The following is a 22463-nucleotide window of genomic DNA, read 5'->3' on the forward strand; positions in this document are numbered from 1 at the left end:
AGTGAGCGAGAGCCTTAAAAAGGAGGAGTTGCAAACCAAGTGAAGGGAAGCCCAGGAAAAAGGATTTTGAAATTATGGTGACTTTTGTAGGACAATTTGAGGAAATAATTTTTCCTCTTAAAAAAAGAGGAAATAGTCAAAATAGAGTGATTCGGTGGCTCTGAAAGGAAAGGTTTGGATCCCCAAACCACAGAAAGTTTCATTTGTGATGAGCATCATGCGAAAGGCTGAGGCTAGCAGATGTTCTCATGGCTGCACTGTGGGAACACTGGGTCTGAGTGCCTCAGGGAGTGATGGGGAGGAGAGCACTCTGTGATTCGGATCCAAGAATGAGGACACATGACGTAAATTTGCGAAGTGGAGCGGTATAGAATTGATTTGGGGGAAACAGCCTGCGGCAGCAATAGCCCTTCCCAAAAGAATTCTTTGGGAGAATGAGGGCCTTCATAGCATCTTGGATTATTCAGCCCTCCAGAAAGTCAGCCCCATTAGCTCAGGCCCTGGGGGACGCCCCACACTCGCTGGCCCTCCTCCCCACTGTCGGGGCACAGACTTGAGTGTTGTAATGTATCTCCCAAAGCGAGGAAGTTAAAACGAGGAATGTGGGCTGGTTGGAACACATGCATGAGCTGTATCTCATGGTGCGGGACGCACCCTGCACTGCGGGATGATGTCATTTTTAGCAATGCGAGTTTGCTCCGAAAGAAGGTACTGGCTGCCCTTCCACTAAATCTGAGAGTAACAGCTTCACTGTCTGCTGCAGCCAAGTTGGGACTGAGCCTGTGGTTTTCTTTAATCACCTTTCTTCAGGACTAGAGAATTGCTCTGTCCTCAGGGTTCAGGGGGGTGATAAATTGTGGAGAACTGTGGGGAAAAGTTCTACTTATTACGCTGTATGATCAGGGCAAACTACTGAGAAGTCAAGAGGAGTTTAGGTTTTGAAATCTAACTTGCCCCTCTAAGTACCTAAGGAAGCTAATTCAAGAGGAAACAGAAAAATAAGCAGCTTACAGTTGTGGTTTCTCCAGCAAACATCTCCTTTGTTCTGGGAACTTATATACATGCATTTTCATCCGGAACACATTGCTTTGGTCTAGGATCTGTGATTTTTAAAAAGCGTACACAGCTATATTGTAACTGGATTTTAATCAGGGCTCATCCATCTGACTTTTAGATTAATTGATACATTTTATATTTCAGAAATATATTTGCCCAAGCATTTCGGCTTTTAAAACTTAGCTAGATTTTCCTAAAAAGTCAAGTAAAATATTTTACATTTCTTTCCTTCCATGGTATTAATTTCTCCAGGCAGAGAACTAATTAAAAATGTGTAACGTAGGGGCCAGCCCAGTGGTGCAGCGGTTAGGTTCGCCTGTTCTGCTTCAGCGGCCCGGGTTCACTGGTTGGGATCCTGGGTGAGGACATGGCACCGCTCATCAAGCCATGCTGTGGCAGGCGTCCCACATATAAAGTGGAGGAAGATGGGCACGGATGTTAGCTCAGGGCCAGGCTTCCTCAGCAAACAAAGAGGAGGATTGGTGGCAGATGTTAGCTCAGGGCTAATCTTCCTAAAACAAAACAAAACAAAAATGAAAAAAATATGTAATGTAGCAGAAAAACATAAGATGAAAGTTCTAATTTTTGTGTGTGATGTGCTGTCACCTGGAAGAAGGCTCTCTGATCCCCTCACTTTGCCTTGTGTGGGGAGACTTTTTCAGAATATGGAAGTTAGCATCGGAAGGGACCTTGAGGGTCAGAGTCCCCTCCTCAGATTGCAGACATTGTCTCTGTAGATGGACATGGTTTCTTTTTTAAAGATTTTATTTTTCCTTTTTCTCCTCAAACCCCCCCGGAACATAGTTGTGTATTTTTAGTTGTAGGTCCTTCTAGTTGCAGCATCTGGGACACCACCTCAGCATAGCTTGATGAGCAGTGCCGTGTCCGTGCCTAGGACTCGAACTGACAAAACCCTGGGCTGCCGAAGAGGAACGCACGAACTTAACCACTCAGACACAGGGCCGGCCCCTGGGCATGGTTTCAAATGGTCAGTTTTTTGATTGTCGGTAAAACAAAGTGGATTCAAATGGGAGGAGTCTCTTCTGCTGGTGCAGAACCACTTTTCCTTCAACAGACTTCTGAAGTCACTTCCAATTTCAACCTTTATAGTCTCTACTGCCAGATGGTATTCACTTTGGGCAAAGTATTACTTCAATAAGAAGCTCATTTATTTATTCATTGATTGATAGAACAGCAACAACAAAGAAAGAAAAAAATCCATTCACCACAAGCAGTTCCTAGAAAATCAGTCCTCTGTCTTGTCAATTTCTAAATTAGAACACTGAGACCAAACTTTGTACAAGTGAATTACTGGGGAAAAAGGAAATGTTGACACATGCTACAATATGGACGAACCTGAGGATGAAGGGGGTCAGGCTATGCCACCCCCAAACATGCCACTTTGGCATGCTGATTATTTGAGCTGGAAGCCATTGAGAATCAGCAGAGACAAGAAGACCTCTCTGTGCCGCCCCGCCCCCCTTCCTGCCTGTCCTGTACCAGGATGAGGAGAGTGACCCTTGTCGCTGGACACAGAGAGCTGGCACTGAGATGCATCTGCATAAACAAACCTTACTAAAATAGCTCTTCTCTTCCATTAGTTTCCCCCATATATTTCCTAGCCACATTCCCACAATTAATTGCCCCTAGAAGCCCAAACCCCCTTTTCTTTGTCTGGTCACTTTTCTGCGATTTTTCACTCTTTGTTAAAATGGTGTATAAGCCCCTGAGTGTAACTGCTTCTTTGAGTTTTCACTTCTTTTCTGTGAAGGCCCTGTGCGCATAAGAATATTATCATCAGTTAAATTTGTGCCTTTTCTCTTGTTCATTTGTCTTTTGTCAGTTTAATTTACAAGCCCCAGGAAGAAATATAGGAGGGTACAGGAAAAGTTTTTTCCTTTCCTACAAGGACATTGTGCTAAGTGAAAAAGCCAGTCACAAAAGGATGAATACTCTATGATTCTACTTCCATGCGGTACCCAGGGTGGCCAAATTCCTAGAGACGGAAAGTAGCATGGTGGTTCCAGGGGCTGGGGGAGGGGATGTGGGGCGCTGGTGTTTGATGGTGCAGAGTTTTAGTTTGGGGTGATGAAAATGTCTGGGGATGGATGGTGGTGATGGTTGCACATGTGAATGTATCAAGGCCACTGAACTGTACTCTCAAAAATGGTTAAGGTGGTACATTTCATATAGTGTGTATTTTACCACAATTTTTTAAATTGAATTACTGTGGCTGGAGTAAACTAGTGCTCTGTGGAAAACGCGGAGTAGCATCTGAATGCCGGCAAGCGAGTCTCCCTGGGCGCCCGTTCTGACACTCTGTGAAATGACTTCTCGCCTTCACATCCTAATTTTCTTTGTCCCCAGGTAGGTGGTTATTTCTCCAAGTTAGGGTGCTCCCTATCAGAGAGAGGGAAGCGTCTCTTCTTCCTGCCTTCTTTCTTCATCCCCTCAGTCCCGTTCCAGTCGATACTGTGCAGAACCACACGTGCGGGACAAAGCACGAAGAGTTGGCTCCAGGTTTTTTGGGGGCAAGCCAGGGACTGGAAGAAGGAGAGTTTGCTAGAAAGTGTTCTTGGGAGAAATCCCGGTCAGGCGAGTATCCCCAATGGGGCACTGGGCTTTCGATTTGTGCAAAGTTTTAGAGGCTTGTGTTAAAATAAAATCCAGGTAAATACTGAGTGCAGGGAAAAGATCTTTACCTTTGTGGAACAGCTGTCTAGATGATCCTATGCCAGTGATGTGTGAAAATATATTATATTCAGAGAATATGTTATATTCAGAGAAAATAATATTAACCACGTGTGGCTGTTCATATTTAAACGAATTAAAATTAAATTGAACACTTAGTTCGTCAGTCACACTAGCCACGTTTCAAGTGCTTAACAGCCACATGTGGTATTAGATGTGTGAACATCATCATTGCAGAAAGTTCTGTTGGGCAGGATGTGAGAGGAGAAAGACGACGGGTGGAAGTGGGATAGAAATCAAGAGATGAGCAGATAGATGTGTGCCCGTTGCTGTTCTGTTGACAGTCTTGTGACTCTCTAGGCCAGCCCTGTCCAACAGAACTTTCTGTGATGATGGTGTTCATGCTGTCTGATACTGTCACCACTAGCCAGATGTGGCTGTTAAGCACTTGAAATGTGGCTAGTGTGACTAAGGAACTAAGTTTCAATTTAATTTAATTTTAATTCATTTAAATGTAAACAGCCACATGTGGTTAATGGCCACCTTATTGAACAGCACATCTCCAGGTCACCTTCTCATGACCTGAGGACTTGGGAGCTTGGTTTGTCCTGGGAAGACTCAGGAATTCATATCTGCTCGGGGTTGGACCTGAAGATAACTCTTGGGTTTTTAATGTGGACAGAGGACTCCCCTAAACCTTGTCAAAAGTTAAGATAAGACCTAGTATCATTAATTATAGATTATTTTTTTATTTTAATTTTTTTATTGCTTTTTCTCCCCGAATCCCCCCAGTACATATTTGGATATTTTAGTTGTGGGTCCTTCTGGTTGTACTACGTGGGAAATTACCTCAGCATGGCTTGGATGAGTGGTGCCATGTCCGTGCCCAGGATCCGAACCGGTGAAACCCTGGGCCGCCGAAGCTGAGCGCACAAACTTAAACACTCGGCCATGGGGCTGGCCTAATTATGGATTAATTAATGATTAATAATTAATTGTTTATCAAACACCTACAAAAGGACAAGTCGGGATGTTGTAGAGAACAAAATCCTTAGGAATTCTTGCCCTAACGGGGCTTCCAGTCTGTGGACGAGATGAGCCTTGAACAGGCACATCCAATGTGAGCTGAAGCAAGTTAGGATGAGGTCTCACTTCCGGTCAGTAGGAGGGAGTCTTTGTGGGAGGTGATGGCAAATGGAGGCACAGTCATTTTGTCACATTCTGTTTTAACAGGGACACTTCCAATCATGTGGTCGCAGAGCTCAGATTTGACTTTTCCATCCTTTTCTTGCCACCTTCTTTCTCGTTAGAATCTCCTTGGGCCAATCGGGTGCCCTGACATAGAGGCTGAACTCATAAAAATGGTGAACCCTTGTTTCACCCCGAAAAGGGCTTCAGAGGGAGAGGAAGGGGAGAGGAGAGTTGAGGAGATGGGTGTGGCTGAGGCAGGGGTTGGGGGCCGGCTCAGGCTATGGGTCGGCTCATTGCCACGGCTTGCAGGGGGCCCGGGGGTGTCTGAGGCAGCTGTGGACGGGGCTCCCCGGGGGCAGGATGCTGTTACAGTCCCGACCCAAGACTGGGATGGGGGCCAAAACTGCAGCCTGAGGCTGCCCTCCAGCCCAGCACCACTGTGACTCTGTCCCTTTGGCTGTCGATCCCTGGGCTTGGTGGCCCCCAGCTGGGTGCAGTTGGCTGATTCAGTAGGTATCTATCAAGCATCTCCCGTGTGCTCTGAGTCCACGGCCGGAGAACACTGGGGATGCTTTGGCTCCATCCACTTTCCCAGCCTGGGTGTCTAGAGACTCCCGGCTCCCAGCTAGGAAGGCCAGTGGTGCCCTGGGTCTGGGGGAGTGCTTCTCACCTCTGGCTGTGCTGGACAGTTACCTGGAGAGTTTTGGAAGGTACAGATGCCTGGGCGCCCCCTGCCCAGAAACCAGTTAAAATTAGAATTTTGAGGGGTAAAGGCCTAGGCATTTTTTTAAAGCTGCCTGGCCAAGATATTGTCCTACAGTGCCCTGGGTGATGAGGGCAGGTGGCCTGGGAATCCTACCGGGTTTCTCCCCATCCTCTGAGGCCCCTCCTGGTTGGCTATTGTGTAAGGGGGTCCCCATTTCTGCGGGAAAAATCCCAGTGGGGCTGTGGGGCTGGACAACCCATACCTCCTCCCCTTACTCCCTCCAAATTGAGTCTTGAAGACCCAAGGCAGCCTCGGGGAACCGTGTCATCGTGCACAAAGAAGTCGGAATGTGAGCTTTCCCACGGCTAGAAGTGGCCGCCTGATCGTTTCCAGCTGTCACTGCTCGCCAGGAAGGCCTCTTCCCCACGCTAGACCTGAAAACTTCGTTGGAGATGCTGTCAACCTGAACCCCACTGCGGAAACCGGAAACCCTACAGCAAGCGATTAGGGAAGGGTGGGGGTGGAGAGGAAGGCGGGAGCTCCAGGGAACTTTCCTAAGTTATGAGCTGGCTCCAAAATAATAACTGACTTTAAAGAAAATAATGAAGTGTGTTGGAAAAGCAAGAACTTTCTTACACTTGGCTCGGCAGCGAGGGGCTGTGAAGGCCCCCGGGTGGGGTGGGAGGTCATCCCTCTTCCACGGGCATTGCAGCCACATGTTTTGCTCTCCTAGTCTTGGCTCAGCCACGTCCAAGAGGGTTTAATATGGGCTGTCATCTGCTGGCACATGAATAAAACCCAAGAGCAAACACATTTTCGCATTCAGTCTTAACTGCTCAGAGGAACCAAGTTTTTCTGAGATTACACATTTTTCCAGCATTATGCTGTACTTGTGTATGCAAAACAATGAAGTGGAATGTCTGCCGAACGGGGACAGTGGCTACCTTCTTACCCAGCTGTGGGGCCTTCTGGAGCATCCCTGGGTGGGTGGGCCCGTTTCTAATTTAAGGCAAGTGCCAGAGAGACCTGCTGCTTCTGCGTGCTGGGAGGCCGTGTGGGGCCCGGGGGGAACACTGGGGTTTGAATCTCAGCCCTGGCCCCTCCTGACCGTTGGAACTTGCACAAGTCACTTAACTTCTCTGAGCCTCTGTTTTTTCATTTGTGAAAAGATGAAAATCTGGTGGGGCTGATGGGGGCTGTGGTGGGAATGGGAAGGAATGAAGAGCCAGAAGGGGGTCCAGCCCACCACCCCTGAGCAGCCCTTGCTTTTCTGTTTTACTTACTGGGCTTTCTATTCATTTTTCCTTGAGAAAGCCTTCCATGGGAGCTTCTCAAAAATCCGCATGCCCAGACCCTACTGCAGACCAATTAAATCTGACCCTCTGAGGGCGAGACGCAGGCGTTGGTAGTTTTCCACGGCTCCCTGGTGATTGTAACGCACGGCCAGGGTGGAGACCCACTGACCCGAAGGACCGAGACAAACGGGCAGTGTAAGGTGCTGGGACGCTAACACTTGTGGGGGCGCCATCAGCAGGGCCCTCCTGGAAATTGGAAGGGACGCTGTGCCTGTCCTCGGGGTGGATCCTGACATTTGAGATCTTAGATGACATGCTTTTGACCCGCAGGGGAGATGCCGAAGGGCTGTTACGTTTGGTAATCTGTCGTTGTCTCAGGAATGTAACTCTGAACTCCACCTGCCACGAGGCTGGTCCCGAGACAGGGCGCTTGGCTGGTGTGGGCCCGCCTGATTACCTCTGAGCAGCACACAGCAGCCCTGGGGAAGAGATGCAAAGCCTCTTTCTTTCTGGGAATTGGCCCAAAAAAAGAAGGCCAGCTGCTAGTGCTTGTGTTCGAAATGAAGAGAAAGCGAAGAGGTTCAAGAGAGTGATGGTTCCCAGCCAGAACCAGAAGTGGGGGTAACTTAAAGAGCGGGCTGCCGTCTGTGCTGTGAGCAGGGGCACCTGGTCCAGCCCTCCAAGTGCCCAGGGCTGCTGGGTTGTCGCCACGTGTCCTGGGCCCAGCGCTGGCTGTGGAGGACTTTTCCGCTCCTTGCACGGGCCTCTGTGTGATGTGCGGGTGCGTCAGGGAACGTGCACTTTGAAAGGGGATTTTCCAATGATTCTAATTCTCCTTCCGTATTTCTGTCGTTAGCTGTATGGACAGGGCATCTTTTTAAAAAGATCTGAACACAAATAATGTGAGGTGCCATCTCCAAAGCCTCTCGGCCTGCTCTGTTTGCTAGTGTTGGGGAAAAAGGTGCTGAGATGGATATGCAGACGCTAAGGGCGCCAGGGATGTTTCTTGGAAACACAGAAAGACCCTGAGTTACACCTGGAAAAATCTCCACAAAGCAGCAAATTCTAGAACAGAAGTTGGTCAGTGAAACAAAAGGTTAGTTTGTGAAAAGTCCACATCCACTGGGAATCGTGGGGCTAAGTTTTTCTAAGTTGTGTGTTTCCCTGGCCTTTAGGGGGAAGGGGGCCGGGTGCATGTGGCTCTAAGAGATGGAGGAGGGAGGCCAAGACCCGGGCTCAGGAAGCCCCTGCCTTCCTGAGGCTGATGTGATTTTGGCTGAACCCAAGGGGGCCGGGGGTGGCCTGAGGAGACCAGTGATGCCCTCTGGGTGAGCCTGGAGGGAGCAGGCAGGCCCTGAGTGACCTGAATCCTCTTTATTTGGGTCAAACTCCAGGAGGGCCAGGGCTGCTTGCAACAGCAACTAGTAAAGAGATGCCACCCTTTTCTCTGGCAGGTATCGTGTGAACTTCAGACCCAGGTACGTCACGAAGTACAAGACGGTGACACAGTTGGAATGGAGGTGCTGCCCTGGCTTTAGAGGAGGAGACTGCCAAGAAGGTCCCAGAGACGCTGTGAAGACTCCCCGCCCCACGCCCGCTCGGCCTCGAAACAGCATGAAGAAAGCCACAGGTGACTTCTGGTTTGTGCTTTACTTGCGTGGGCACCACTGGGATTTCCAGTGCTCCTCCAAACAGGGTTTATGATTTGCAGGGTTGAGGTTCCCTAGGTCTTCGAAGCACACGCATGTGCGCGGCAGGAGACACGTGTGGCACGCAAGTTTATTTGCAGAAGCAATAGCGATCGGAAGATAAACTTTTTTGGCAAGTAAATTGCTTTGTCAGGGCCAACTTGTGAGAGCCGAGTCCTTAGAATCCGTGTAGGAGATGCCGGTGGTTTGACACTTGTGTAGCCTGGGGCACAGAGGAGAGGAGATTCAAACAGCAGGAAGCTCTGTTTTTACTTCACTTTTCGTCTACAAGCTCCCATAAACCTGAATGAAGAGTTAAACTTGTTTTTTAAAAAGTAGGAAATAGAATGATTCTCATTCTGTTTGGGATGAGGTATTTGCAAAGCTAAGCCCCCAATTAGAAGTATCTAGTGAGGTTGTTCTTAAATTTGTTTCTGAATTTTTTTTGAAAGATTTTGTTTTTTCTTTTTCTCCCCAAAGCCACCGGTACGTAGTTGTGTATTTTCAGTTCTGGGTCCTTCCAGTTGTGGCATGTGGGATGCCGCCTCAGCATGGGCCGACAGGCAGTGCCATATCCGCGCCCAGGATTCGAACTAGTGAAACCCTGGGCCGCTGAAACGGAGCACACGAACTTAACCACTCAGCCACAGGGCCAGCCCCCTGAGTATTTTTTTGAAGTGAAGTAACACAAACTCAATGAATAGCCAAGGAAGTAATTATAATTTTCAACCAGTAGTGCCCCTTTGCTTTTCAGTGTAACATTAAAAGAATGACTTTGACAGATAAAAATTTTTTGTCATTTTATTCTACTTCACTTTATCTTTCCTTACTTTTTAAAGTTGAGTCGGAATAAATGCAGTCTAGATTTTCTTATGAATTGGTTATTTAAATCTTCTTTAAATGGTTATATTTTCTCATGAGGTGTTTTTAGTTTTGAAACTGGTAGTACTTCCCAACATTGTCTGTAAAATAGATTTCAAAATATTTTGTGTTACAAACGTAATGCATTTCAATTAAAGGATGTTTGTAAAAGATTTAAGTATACATAGTCTCACTGCCTAATGACTACTGTTAACATTTTGCTAGAGAATATTATTACCCTTTCCTATGTCTGTATATACGATTTGCTAAAGAAAAATGCATTCATTTATCCCACAAATATCTCCTGAGCTTCTATGTCTGGCAGGCTCTGTCCTAGGTACTTGGGAAAGTGAAAAGCAAGGCAGACCCGGTCCCTGATGTCATGGAGGGCAAACATTAGACAAGTAATTACGATAAATCAGGACAGGTACTACGATGGGCACACATGGCGGGGGTCTGTTGGATCATAACAGATAGCTCATTTCTGTTTTGTTTAGTTCTAGTTTTCATTTTATAAAAGCTTAAACCTATGTGCTGTTTAACGAGTCGAATAGCTTTATGAGGACGATTAGGAGACCCAGGGGTCCTCCTCCTCCCCCACTTTCTCTTCCCGGGTAGTTACTCTAAACTCTTCAGACGGTCTTTGGAAGTTACCTCCCTATCTGCTGACTTCTCATTACGGAAGGTGAGGCTTTAACTACCTTTCACCTCCTCTCCAACACACAGCTCCTGTACCCCGATCCTTTCCATATCGTTATTCCGTGTTTTTATTTATTCACTATTTGTTGTTTACATTGTAGCAACTATGTAGACGATGTTTGCAGCTGAGCTGTGTAGTATACTGAGACTATACTGCCTTTTCCTACACAGCTTTTTTGATTTCTCTAGAGTTAATAATTGTCTTATGTTTTCCTTTACTTGATTTTCTATGTTTTTATCCCTATTTCAAGCCAAACTCTCTTCTGCTTATCTAAACATCCTCTCATTATGTTCAGACACATTGGTTTCGTCTTCTTGAGGGACTCTGTCCTTGCGCCTCCTCGCCTGCCCAGCCCGGACCAGCTACCCTCTGTTCCTGGTACACAGCTGCCACCCTGCAATCTTAATTTGCCTCTCTCCGTTGATTCTGTTTCCTGTACTCTCTGCTTGCTCTTTCTCACTTGCCTCCCTTGTTTTGGTAGAGCACATCTTCTAGTAGTTTCATGGGAAGATTGCATGGGAGGTAAACTTTTTGATATTTTATAGTCTGAAAATATTTTTATTCTAACACCAGAAGTCTAGGTTGAAAATAATTTTCCTTCAGAATTTTGAAAGCATTGCTTAGTTTTCTTCTAGCTTCCCAGTGCTGCTGTTAAAACGTCCAAAACCATACTGATCCCCAATTTTTTATGTGTGACTTGAGGGTTTTTTTTTTTGTGTTTTGTTTTTTTTTGAGGAAGAATAGCCCTGAGCTAACTGCTACCAATCCTTCTCTTTTTGCTGAGGAGGACTGGCCCTGAGCTAACATCTGTGCCTGTCTTCCTCTACTTGATATATGGGACACCTGCCACAGCATGGCTTGCCAAGCGGTGTCATGTCTGCACCTGGGATCCGAACCAGTGAACCCCGGCCCACTGAAGCAGAACGTGTGCACTTAACTGCTGCGCCACTGGGCCAGCCCCTTGAGTGGGTTTTTTTTAGTCCTTTTTTCTTTTTTGCCAGTTTAGTGGAATTTCAGGAGAGAATGAAGGGAAATGCTTATCCTCAACCCACTATCATTTAAAAAAATATACTATTTTTGGAACTTATTTTTTAACTTTATAATGAACAATGTTCCATGTCATGAAATATTCTACAGTATCATTTAATGGCTTCAGAGAGTGTGATTATTTCAACATAGCCCCCTACTGTTGGTCACTTAGGTTGTTTTCAGTTTTTCATTATTATAGATAATATTCAAATAAGAATTTTTTTCCAGTTAAATTTTTGGATTCATCCCTGATTATTTACTAGAATAAATTTCTAGAAACGTAATTGCAGGGTCAAAAGGATTCTGAGTATTTTGATACATATTACCAAATTATCCTTCCAAAAAGTTGTAGCAGTTCCCACCCCACCAGTAGAATATGAGAGAAGCGTTTTCTTACATCCTTGATCTTCCCCCATGCACCTGTTCTTTGTTTTTATTTCCTTTGCTCAGAATAGCATTTCATTTGAATGTGATTCAACAACTTGTTTTCTTCTTCTAGTGTCTCAAGATAGAATACATTTTTCAGTATGGAAAATAAGGTGTTCTTTATAGTTCTCTGCTTGGGAGTTTGGACATCTGAGTTCCAGTCTTGGTTTTACCTCTAAATTGATTTTAATCAATAATAGCTATGGTTATGATCTTCTACAAAAGTTAAGAGGAGGGTGGAGAAAACAATGAATATTAAACTCAAATAGCTGCAGCATTCTCAGTTTACTTCCAGTGTTTGTCAGTGTACATTACTGTGTTTTATTTCATTGTAATCTGTGTTGTTTGAGTTTCTCCATTTTACGTGGTATGTCTGAGTGTTGTCTGCAGGCTGATTGACGTTAACCCCTTTCTGGTAGTCCGTGTATCCTACTGCATTCAAGGGCATCGTTTGCTTCTTATTCTCCTATTGCCTCAGCGTTCAATAATCTTTTTATTTAATTTAGCTATCTCTGTATCTGTCAGTTTATTTTCATTTTATAACTCATCAAAATCATCCTTATAATATTTTTTTTCTTTCCTATTTCCTTGGGGGTATATTTCTCAAAGTAGGATTATTAAAAATTCAATGACCATATTCTTTGACTTAGTGAATCTTATTACATGTGGCCATATGGCTCTATTGTTAGGAGATGCCGATAGAATCAGTTGCTTTGTCTCTCTTTTGCTTTTACTTTCTCTAACTTCATAACTGGGCAAAACAATGTCTATGGGACTCCTTTAGCATAGGGGTGCTAATAAAAGTAAAAACATTTAGGAGTTGCTTGGAGGATAACTTGCTGCTTGTATGATATCATACCACCCAACAGCTAATGGGTGGCTCTCGCTAAAGTGGTTTCTTGTGGTTTTACAGTGTGCAGTCAACCACTGGGGTGTGGCTGCAGTTCACCAATGTGGGATGATGTGTTCATATGATAAGACGGATAAATAATATTTTCCTTCAGGGTGAAAGAGACCATGGAGTATCTATTATGTGCCATGTAAATATTCTCTTAACAGCCCTAGGAGGGAAGATAGTACTTCTGCTTCATGGGTGAGGGGAGTATAGTTCACAGAAGTTAATTAACTTGCTCACAGAAGTTAATTAATTTGCTCAAGGGCAGACAGTAAACAGCTGAGCCAGAGTGCATGCGGAGGTCTATTTGACTCAACGGCCATACTCTTTTCCTTCTACCACAGTGATTGCCTGCTGTGAGAAGGGATCTGTAAGTCAGGGTTTAAGTGTACTCCATAAGTACCCTGTTTATTGTCTTTGCAGAAACTGGGTAAAGGTAGAAAATGTTAAGTCATGTCCAACTCTTTCTTTGTAACAGACAATGAACCAAGCCAAGTCTCAGAGCCCAAGAAGACTTTGTCACCAACTCGTGCAGCAGAACCAAGTCAGGTGGTAGATCCAAAACAGGTGCCCCAAGAACTTCAGGAAAAGAAAATCCAGGTGCTTGAGGAGAAGATTCTCCGACTCACAAGGACAGTTCTTGATCTCCAGTCTTCCATCGCTGGAGTGAACGAAAACCTCAAACATGCCATTCAGGACGATGCTAGCAAAATGCTGGCATCATGGCTCAGTAACCTGCACCCCCAGCCGGTGCCTGACAGTGCCATGGGTGGAGATACAGAAACCATCCAGCTTCCTGGTGTCCTCAACAATAAGGAATCTGGCATGAAGGACATCCAGTCTGAACTGGCTGAAGTCAGGGATGCTCTTAAGACCAAAAGTGACAAGCTGGAAGAGCTGGATGGGAAAGTGAAGGGTTATGAAGGGCAGCTCAAACAGCTCCAGGAGGCTGCCCAGGGCCCAACAGTCACCATGACGACTAACGAACTCTACCAAGCCTATGTGGATAGTAAGATTGATGCCCTGAGAGAGGAGCTCATGGAGGGAATGGACAGAAAGCTGGCTGATCTAAAGAACACATGTGAGTACAAGCTGGTTGGTCTCCAACAGCAGTGTGATGACTATGGGAGCAGCTACCTGGGAGTGATTGAGCTTATAGGAGAGAAGGAAACAAACCTGAGAAAAGAAATAAATGAACTTCGAGCCCGTCTACAGGATCCTTCAGCCCGGTCAAATTGCTGTGACAGTGAAAAGAACGGTGACTTTGGACAACAGATCAAGATGTTAGACCAGAAAATTGAAAGAGTTGCCGAAGCCACCAGAATGCTGAATGGACGACTGGACAATGAGTTTGACCGCCTTGTAGTTCCAGAAGCAGATGTAGACTTTGATGCAAGATGGAATGAGCTAGATGCAAGGATCAATGTGACAGAGAAGAACGCAGAAGAACATTGTTTCTACATTGAAGAAACCCTTCGGGGGACCATTAATGGAGAGGTAGATGACTTGAAGCAACTACTTGATCAGAAAATACAGTCTCTGGAAGAGCGGCTAGGGAGCGTTCTCCTAGAGATGGCCAACAGCACTGATGCAGAACTCACTGCCCCAGCGTCCGCTCTACCAGGTGTTTCAGGGGCTGGGCATGAACAGGTCATGATGGAATTAAGCCACTTAAAGAACAAAGTGAAAGTTGTTGAGGATATTTGCCTGCAGAACTTCCAGGGGGAGCCTCATGGGATAGAAGGTACTTTGCCAAGTGAAGAAGACCACACAATGGGTAATAGTTTGAGCCTTTTGAAATCTCTAAATGACACGATGCATAGGAAGTTTCAAGAAACTGAACATAGCATCCAGAAACTTCAACAGGATTTTAGTTTTCTTTACTCTCAACTAAACCACACAGAAGATGATGTGAATCATCTTCAGAAGGAGCTGAGCAGCTGTAGAGAGGGTAGAAACACTGGAGTGGATGGGTTTTCTAAGGAAGATGAGCAAGAAAGGACAGTGGAGCCCCTCCCGTCTCCCCAGGACCCCATGGCTCATTGCTGCAGCCAGTTGGAGGAGAGGTGGCAGAGGCTGCAAGGCCAGGTCCTCTCTGAGCTGGACACTTGTAAGGAAAATACACATGGGGTCCAGAGGGAGGTCTCCGTGGTTGAGGGCAGGGTGTCTCATATGGAGAAAACTTGTAGCAAACTGGATTCCATCTCTGGAAGTCTTCAGAGAATCAAGGAAGGGCTCAACAAGCATGTCAGCAGCCTGTGGAGCTGCATCAGGCAGATGAATGGGACACTCCGGTCACATTCCAGAGACATTGCTGGCCTGAAGAATTCCATCCAGCAGTTCTATAGCCACGTTTTCCAGATTTCTACTGACTTGCAAGATCTGATCAAATTTCAACCATCAGCAAGTAAGTTGGCCTTTACAATTCCATTTCTGTATTTGTTTGCCACATGTATTATGCTAGATTTTGGATGGTGTGTGGAATTAACTAAATTACATCAGTGCTACCCAAAGTGTGGTTCATAGATTGGTGCCAGTCAGTGAATCATTTGCTGCTGGCTAGCAATGAGATCAATACCAACATCGAGAGTATGTGTTTACAAACTTTTAAAATAGTTGGATATCACTGTAGCATTGAAGCACGTGATCTGTGCATTTTACAAAAGTATCAGTTCACAACAAAATGAAAGTAAAAAAGCAAAACTCGTCCTTCACCACAGGGAGATGGAAAAATGTTGATCTCCACTATGATGTTGGCGAGCTTAGAGTTGGGGTCAGATTTTTGGCACAGCAGCTTGGGGCCATGGATCTTGTTGTCCCGTCCTCTACCTAGAGAATCGCCTGCATACATCTCCATTCACCTGTCCACAAGCATCGCTTTTTGTTTGCTGTGTCATTATAATCTTTGTCATCATCATCTTTGGGCCATCTCCTATTCCCTAAAATCTAGGGCCTTGATGTTGGCAGATAGAATGCTGTCATGTTCTTTTCCAAGACAGAGACAGGACTGTGGACAAAAGCATCTTAGGGACAGTAACTGTTTAAAGCCCCTTGGTACTTAGAACAAGGAAGCTTATCAGTCAGTCTCAGGGCAATGCTCGCTACATGTTAGACACGCAATGAACGTTTGTTGAAGGAATGGTCCCTTAATAGTATTGAGCAGTATATTCAACAAAGTTAATTTCTTTCTTACTTGGGGGTTCAGCACATCATCCCTGAAGGACAGAGCTTCTCTTAGACTGGATTCTTATGTTTAGGTAGCCTCAATGATGAGCCAGCCTTTTCTAATGGAGGCAGGAAGGGAAAGAGAATGAGAAGGGAGCCCACATTTATTGAGCACTCTCTGTGTACCAGCACTGGGCTAGTCCCTTTAGGGACATGTCTTAGAGCCCCACAACAACCTCATAGGGAAGGCACACTGCCTTCTTGAGGGGAAATGTGTCCAGGGTCACACAGCTGGGAAGTGGCGGAGCCAGGATGGGAGCACTGGGTGGGCTGCATGCAAGAATCATTGTCTTCCAGTACAGCACACATCTCCTTTGTGTCTCCCAGAGTTGAACACAGACTTGCTGGGTCCATAAGGACTTGTTGCCTAGGACCCCACTCCCTGACCTGCCTCTCCCTATTTACTTTTTTCCTCTCCTCCCACTTGGGTCTTTATTACCTTTTGCACCTTGCTTGGCGCCAGGTGACAAAGGCCCTTACACATTGAGATGAGATTTCATGGCCTGGTGTGAGCACATAGGGTTTAATGATCAGGTCCCGGCTGAGACATGAAACCCAGGGAGGGGAGGCTGGAGCTTGAAAGGCAGATGAGCCCTGGCCAGGGAGAGCCAAGGCCAGGTCCCCAGGAGGCGTGGGGACAGTCTGAGATAGTCAGGTGGGTAAATGGTTTGGATGTTCCAGAGATAAGGAGTTTGTAGATAAGGAGTTACCCTGGCCTCACCCCAGTGTCAAGCCCACCATACCACACTATTTATAACCCTCCCCTCCTCCCCAGGCCCATGCAGCTCCTGTATCTCTGGAATGTTGAGTAAAGGTCACAAGACTATGTGTGTGTTCATAGAATGATTGTCCCTTGTAGTGACAGTGCTGTCTGGACTGTGCTTTATAACAACAGATTGAACCAGATATTCCAGTTGATTGCAACTCTCAGGCAGTGTGGGAAGCTGTGTTAACCCTTTCATGCTCTTCTGTTGAAGTAAGAATTGGAGGTGAATGCCTTAAAGAGAATGTGACATCCGAAGGTTATCCTTTTGGAATGAACTCATTGTTGTGAATGTAGAATGCTGGACTTTTAGGAATTTCGTTGATTGAAAAGAGCCAAAAATAACCAAGCAGAGCCTTGTCCGTCCTTGTATGGCATCCAAGTCTAGGAGATCTGGAGCCTGAGTATCAGAGGTCCATGGGCGAATCAGGAGTTAAGGTCACAGTGAAAGTCACTCATTGACCAGTTAAAAGTCAACAGAACATTTATTGAGTGCCTACTAAGTGCAAGACTCTGTGAGGGATGTAGAGACGAGTAGCACGATCCTCATTCTTAAGGCATTTTCCATCACAGTGGTAAAGAGACACACAGGTCTTCAGAGCGAATGAATGAGATGGTACGCAAAGGTCCACTGAGTAGTGTGGGGTTTGTTCTTTTAGTTCATAGGATCTTACTGAGCTCCTCTTGTGTGGTAGGTCTGAGCTGTGTGTATGGAGTATGTGGATGACAATGCATATGACAGTGACAGTCTGAGGGGGAACCAGCAAGCAGCCAGATGGTCATGGGAATGGAGTGTGCATAGGCACATTGGGCATGTGGAGAAGCACCTGTGGCCAGTGTGGAAGTTGGGTGGGGGCTTCTCAGAGGATGGTGCCCCTGAGCCAAGCTTTCACGGTTGATTTGGTTGAGAGTTCAGAGGCTGGCAGGGTGAGGTGTGAGGTGGAGTGATACGAGAAACTTCTGGAAGGAGGTATTACTAGAGCTAATAATTGAGGATGGGTAGGTTCAGAAAAGCAGGAGTGGAGGGCGTACCTGGTGAGGAGTTGGTGTGAAGGGATCAGTTATTTATTGATGTGTGACAGCCTACCCCAAATCTTGGTGGCTTAAAACAACAAAAGATGTATTATCTTCCATTATTCTATGGGTCAGGAACTCGGGCAGGGCTTGGCTTGGCGGTTCTTCCGCTCCATTTGGCATCAGCTTGAGTTACCCACTTGGCTGCAATCAGCTGGCGGTTGGGCCCGGCTGGGCTGGAAGGTCCAGGGAGACTTCAGTCACATGTCTCATGCCTTGTGGTTCCTCCACATGGCCATTTTCTCTCTCTCCACGTGGCTAACTTGGGCTTCCTCACAGCACGGTGGTCTCAGGGTCCTCAGATTTATTACATGGCGACTGGCTCATAAGGGAAAGTGGAAGCTGTTGGGCCCCTTTCTGGCTAGGCCTGGAGCTGGCATGGTGTCCCTTCTGCATATTCCACTGGTCAAAGCAAGTCAGCTCTTGAAGGGTGATGTGGCTTGTGTGTGTCAGGAGGCAAGGAGTATTAATGCTAGTCATCCTATCTCCCACAGCGAGCAAAGGTCCAGAGGTGAGGATGCATATGTAGTGTGCCGTAGCCAGTAACCAGATTGCTGGACCAGGGATGCAGACCCTGGGGTTTCTACTCAGTCCACTGCCCTGTTCACAGATCATGTTCTTTCCTTCAGAAGCATCCCTAAGTGGGGCTGAATTATCCAGGAGGCAGCCAGTGGGGGCACAGAAGGGGATTCAGCTGATGCTCAAATAGATGCAAGTCTCTGTGCTATCCCTCCCATTAGTGCAATGTTCTTCCCTGTGGTTTAAAAGGGATTCTTGAGATTATATGCAAGTGTTTGGTTATATTTTTGGACAAAAGGTCCATGACTTTCATGCAGGCTCAGAGAGGTGCCTGACTTCCACAAGGTGAAGAACCATTGTATGTTCTTCACTGTCTCACCCTCAGTCAGTAAAGTAGGTGTGATACCCTCTCCTGGCCCTGGTACACTCCCACCCACTCATTCCTTCAACAAACATTTACTGAGTTGTGTCTAGTGCTGGAGTGTCAGCCCTCATGCATCTTACACTCTAGTGGGGAATTCAGAAGATGCATAGCCAAGCAAATAACAATTGGATTACAGCTAGTGATCAATGTGTGAGCAAAGATACAGCAGAGGAAGGTGATAGAGAATGGGGGAGTATATATTGGATGAGTGGTCAAGGAGGGCTGCTCAGTGGAGATGTCATTTGAACAGAGACATGAATAAGATCAGGGAGTGAGCCCTGCAGAGATCTGTGTGAAAAGTGTTCCACAGTATGTTCAAAGGCCCTGAGGCAGGAATGAGTTTGCCCTGTTTGAAACTCAGGATGCCAGTTTGATCAAGTCTGTGAGCAAGCGGGAAAGGCATAGGTGGTGAGGTCAAAGAGGAGAAGGAACCAGATTTTGTAGGATTTTATAGGCTCTGATATAGGATTTGGATCTTAAGTATCATGAGAAAATATTGGAGAATTCTGAGCTAGGAAGTGATTATTATTTCCCAGGTTTGCAATCCCAGCTGCTTCATACTTTCTCTGTGACTTTGGGCAAGTTATCTACGTAATGCCTTGCTTTCTGCATCTACTAATTGGAAATTATAATAATAATACCTCAAAAAGTTGGTGTGATGATTAATATTCCTAAGTGGTGGAGTATTGAATAGTGCCTGGCCCTTGGTAATCACTCAGTAAATATTACTTCTACTATTACCCCCTGGGCCCCTATACTGGATGTTCACTCTGCTCCTGGCAGAACTTTCTCCCCTTTCTCTTCCTACAAGCCCCCAGGCCTCCACCCTCAGAGGAGTGAGAGCGGGTCTGTCCACAGGGCAGCGCAGGATGGATTTCCCAGGGGTCAGGCTCGTGGCTGCTCTGAGGAATGCTCTAGATGGCCAGACAGGGGTTTCACCCTCTTCCTCTTTCTTTTTCTTCTTTTCTCAGTTGGGAGTCAGGTAGAAAGTGCACGAAGCCTAGAAATCTTCCCGTCCTAGCGTTCAGGATTCATGTCCAAATACTTTGAGAAGCTTGGCACTGAGGAATAAATTAGGTTCCAAATGACAGGGAGGTTCATGAGTCCTTTGTTCTTCTGTCTGATGTGGCCAGAAGGCTTTGGCCCTCTGTGCCTGGACACACTGGCTCCCGTTGTCACAGATGGCGGGGGCACCGGCCTTCACACCTTCTCAGCAGCGCCCCCTCCCTTTCTGCCCGGCTGGCACTGCAGCGTCACCAACAGCTTGGAGCAGGCTGAAGCCTCAGACGCTGACGCCCGTCCCAGCCTTGTCCCGGTCTGCCCAGCTGTGGAGCCCAGCTGGATCCAACTGTTCCTCTCACAGTTGGGGGAGAAGGGAGTTCCTGGTGTTGAGAAACCTGGGGCTCCCGCTGAGCCAAGATGGTGGGCAGAGGACTATTTCTGTGCATCGAGGAAGCTCTCTTCCCCATGTCACCGTTCCAAGAAGGGACATGCCTGCCTGGATGCCACAATATCGTTTGAACATACTCTCATGACAACAGCATTACTTCCTTTCTCAAATTTCCCATCTCTTTTGCTTATGTCTTAGGGTCATTTCTCATAGTACTTTATATTAATAACAACATTTCATTTAGGCGTGTTGCAGATTTAAGAATTCCATCTTTATCAAGTTGCTTAATTTAAGCTTTGCTGTGAGAATGAAAAAGCACGGATTTCTCAAATAAGTATTACCATAAAGCCTGGCCAGGGGAACAGTGGCCTGATGCCAATGTGATGACAGTTTTGGCCCTCAGCTTAAATCGGCTGAATTTGGGGCCTGTTTAGGTCCAAGATAGTGTGACGGACGAAGTCAGAGTTTTACAAATATAGAGAGGCGAGCCAAGTGCACACGCTCAGACCATGCTGACTCCTGACACTAAGCACTGTCACCCTGTGGATGTCTGGTTTTTGTAATGCTCTTTAGTGGGTGTAAGTAGCAGCCGATTTTCTCCATCTTAACGGTGAATTTAGAACTGCGGGGTCCTGAGAGCTGAGCTCTCTCATGGCTCCGTGCAAAAATCCTCTGGGAGCTTTAAAAAAATGACTCCTGGGCTCACTCAGGAGGTTCCTGCTCACCAGGGAGGAGGTGAGACCAGGAATTTGTAATTAAATTTGAAATTAAAAAACCTCTAGCTCTGGTCTGGGAAGTGGAAGGAAGGATACAACCGCCCCTGGCCAGGGGTGCCCTGAAAGCAGGGGAGAAGCAGGCAGGTGAGGAGAGGAGAAAGAATAAAATCACCGACTTTGACCTTGCACCACAAACAGAAGTGGGCCGTGTGTGATTGAGGCCAGTTACAGACTCTATTCTGTTTCAGTTGTTGATGTCTCTCCTTACATCTTGATTACTGCAGCTTTACACTAAGTCTTAAAATCAGGAAGCATAGATTCTCTGCATTTCCATATAGATTTTAGAATCAGCTTAGGAATTTCTACCAACAAAAAAATTCCCATGGGATGCTGATGCTCAGCTAGGGAGGACCCCCTCTCTGATTCAGTGATTGCAAATTACCTTCCATTTCAAATGCATTGCCACAGATTGTAACACACGCCACTAAAGCCGGACCTCTGTTTCAGGGTTCTCTAGGTTGCATGTCTCAGAAATGTAGACCCATTTTCCCTGTTTAGCCCGATTCCATGGGCTTTCTGTGTGGTCCTGTCTGGACTGATTTTCTTGCTCTGCCCTCTCAAGGAAGAGTCGATGTGGCCCTTCTGTTATAACCAGCACAGCGCTCCCTCCTACGTGCTTGAAGGATATTTTTCTCTTCATTCTAGCCAAAGCCAAAGGCAGCATTTAGCTTGCCATTTGCTCAGAGTAACCATTCCAGTGAATACATTTTCCCTCCCTATGTCGTCAGGAGAACAGTTCAGGTGTTCTGTGGATCGTCTCCTCAGTCCTGAGAATCCTTTCACGTGCCTGCGTGTCCTCCACTGAGGGGCGCGCATCCTGTTCCGCTCTTCCCTCAGCCTTCCTGCAGGAAGATCAGCAACTGTTTCCTCAAGAAGCGCCTTTCTCTCTTCCTCTGAAGTTCCTGTGAAGCTCCTGATGACTCAGGCATTTCTCACACCTGTCACTGATGGCATGAGGCTATTCCGGGAACTGAGCTTTGTCTCGCAGTCGACCGTGAAAACATCTACATCCATCCACTTTGCGCGCTGTATGTCAGCATTTTGATGGATCTTTAAAATCAGAAGTCTTGATTGATGTCTTTAAAATACTTCTATAGCTGCTGCATTTGGTCTGCAGGCACACCCTCCAGATCCCAGGCAGATCAGATTCCCCCTGGACTGGACTTGAATGAACGGCACTGCGCACCCGCCCAGCCTGTTACCATCAGGGAAGTACACCCGCTCTCATCCTTTCATCCTATTGGCACCGAGTTCTGCCTGGTGGCCAGGGGTGCTGCAGGGTGAGCCTGCCTAATGGACGAGGCTGTGATAACTCTGGCTTCCAGCACTTCCCCACAGCCAGGATCGGACACAGACTCTAACATCTGAGGCCAGTGTCTGCCCCTTGCAGCCTCTTTCTCTGTGACAAGACACCACCACATTGCCAGGCACACGCTAAGGGATCATAATTTTTGCAGTTTAGATTTACAGTGCAGCTGGCCCCACTTCGGCTGCGGGAGGAGACAGACAACCCAGGCTCCTGTCCACGGAGTGAGAGCCTTAATCAACTGGAAGATGGCGTGTTGTCAGCACATCAGCCTCAGGGATTACTGGAGGTTTTCTTAGCCCGGTCTTTGTTTTAGTAAGGTTGAAATTGCCTTTTAATAAGAACTTTAAAGGCCAGGAAGTGGTCTTCATGACCTGGTGTCAGGTCCACCCGTGGTAAGGCTGTTGCTCGGCTGACCGTTCATGGTGGCCTCAGGCCACATGTAGGT

General features: G+C 46.5%; 1 protein-coding gene across 2 annotated transcripts in view; it reads left to right on the forward strand.

Annotated features, from left to right (window-relative positions):
• The window catches only part of EMILIN2 (elastin microfibril interfacer 2), a 51290-nt gene that overhangs the window by 16379 nt on the left and 12448 nt on the right, over positions 1–22463 (forward strand). For both annotated transcript variants that reach the window (XM_023647550.2, XM_070220803.1), the window contains exons 3-4: positions 8394–8569; positions 13017–14945. In XM_023647550.2, coding sequence (XP_023503318.2) covers positions 8394–8569; positions 13017–14945 — 2105 coding nt within the window. The remainder of the gene's footprint in view (positions 1–8393; positions 8570–13016; positions 14946–22463) is intronic.

This window comes from Equus caballus, chromosome 8, assembly GCF_041296265.1.
Source record: "Equus caballus isolate H_3958 breed thoroughbred chromosome 8, TB-T2T, whole genome shotgun sequence".
Classification (NCBI taxonomy): Eukaryota; Metazoa; Chordata; class Mammalia; order Perissodactyla; family Equidae; genus Equus; species Equus caballus.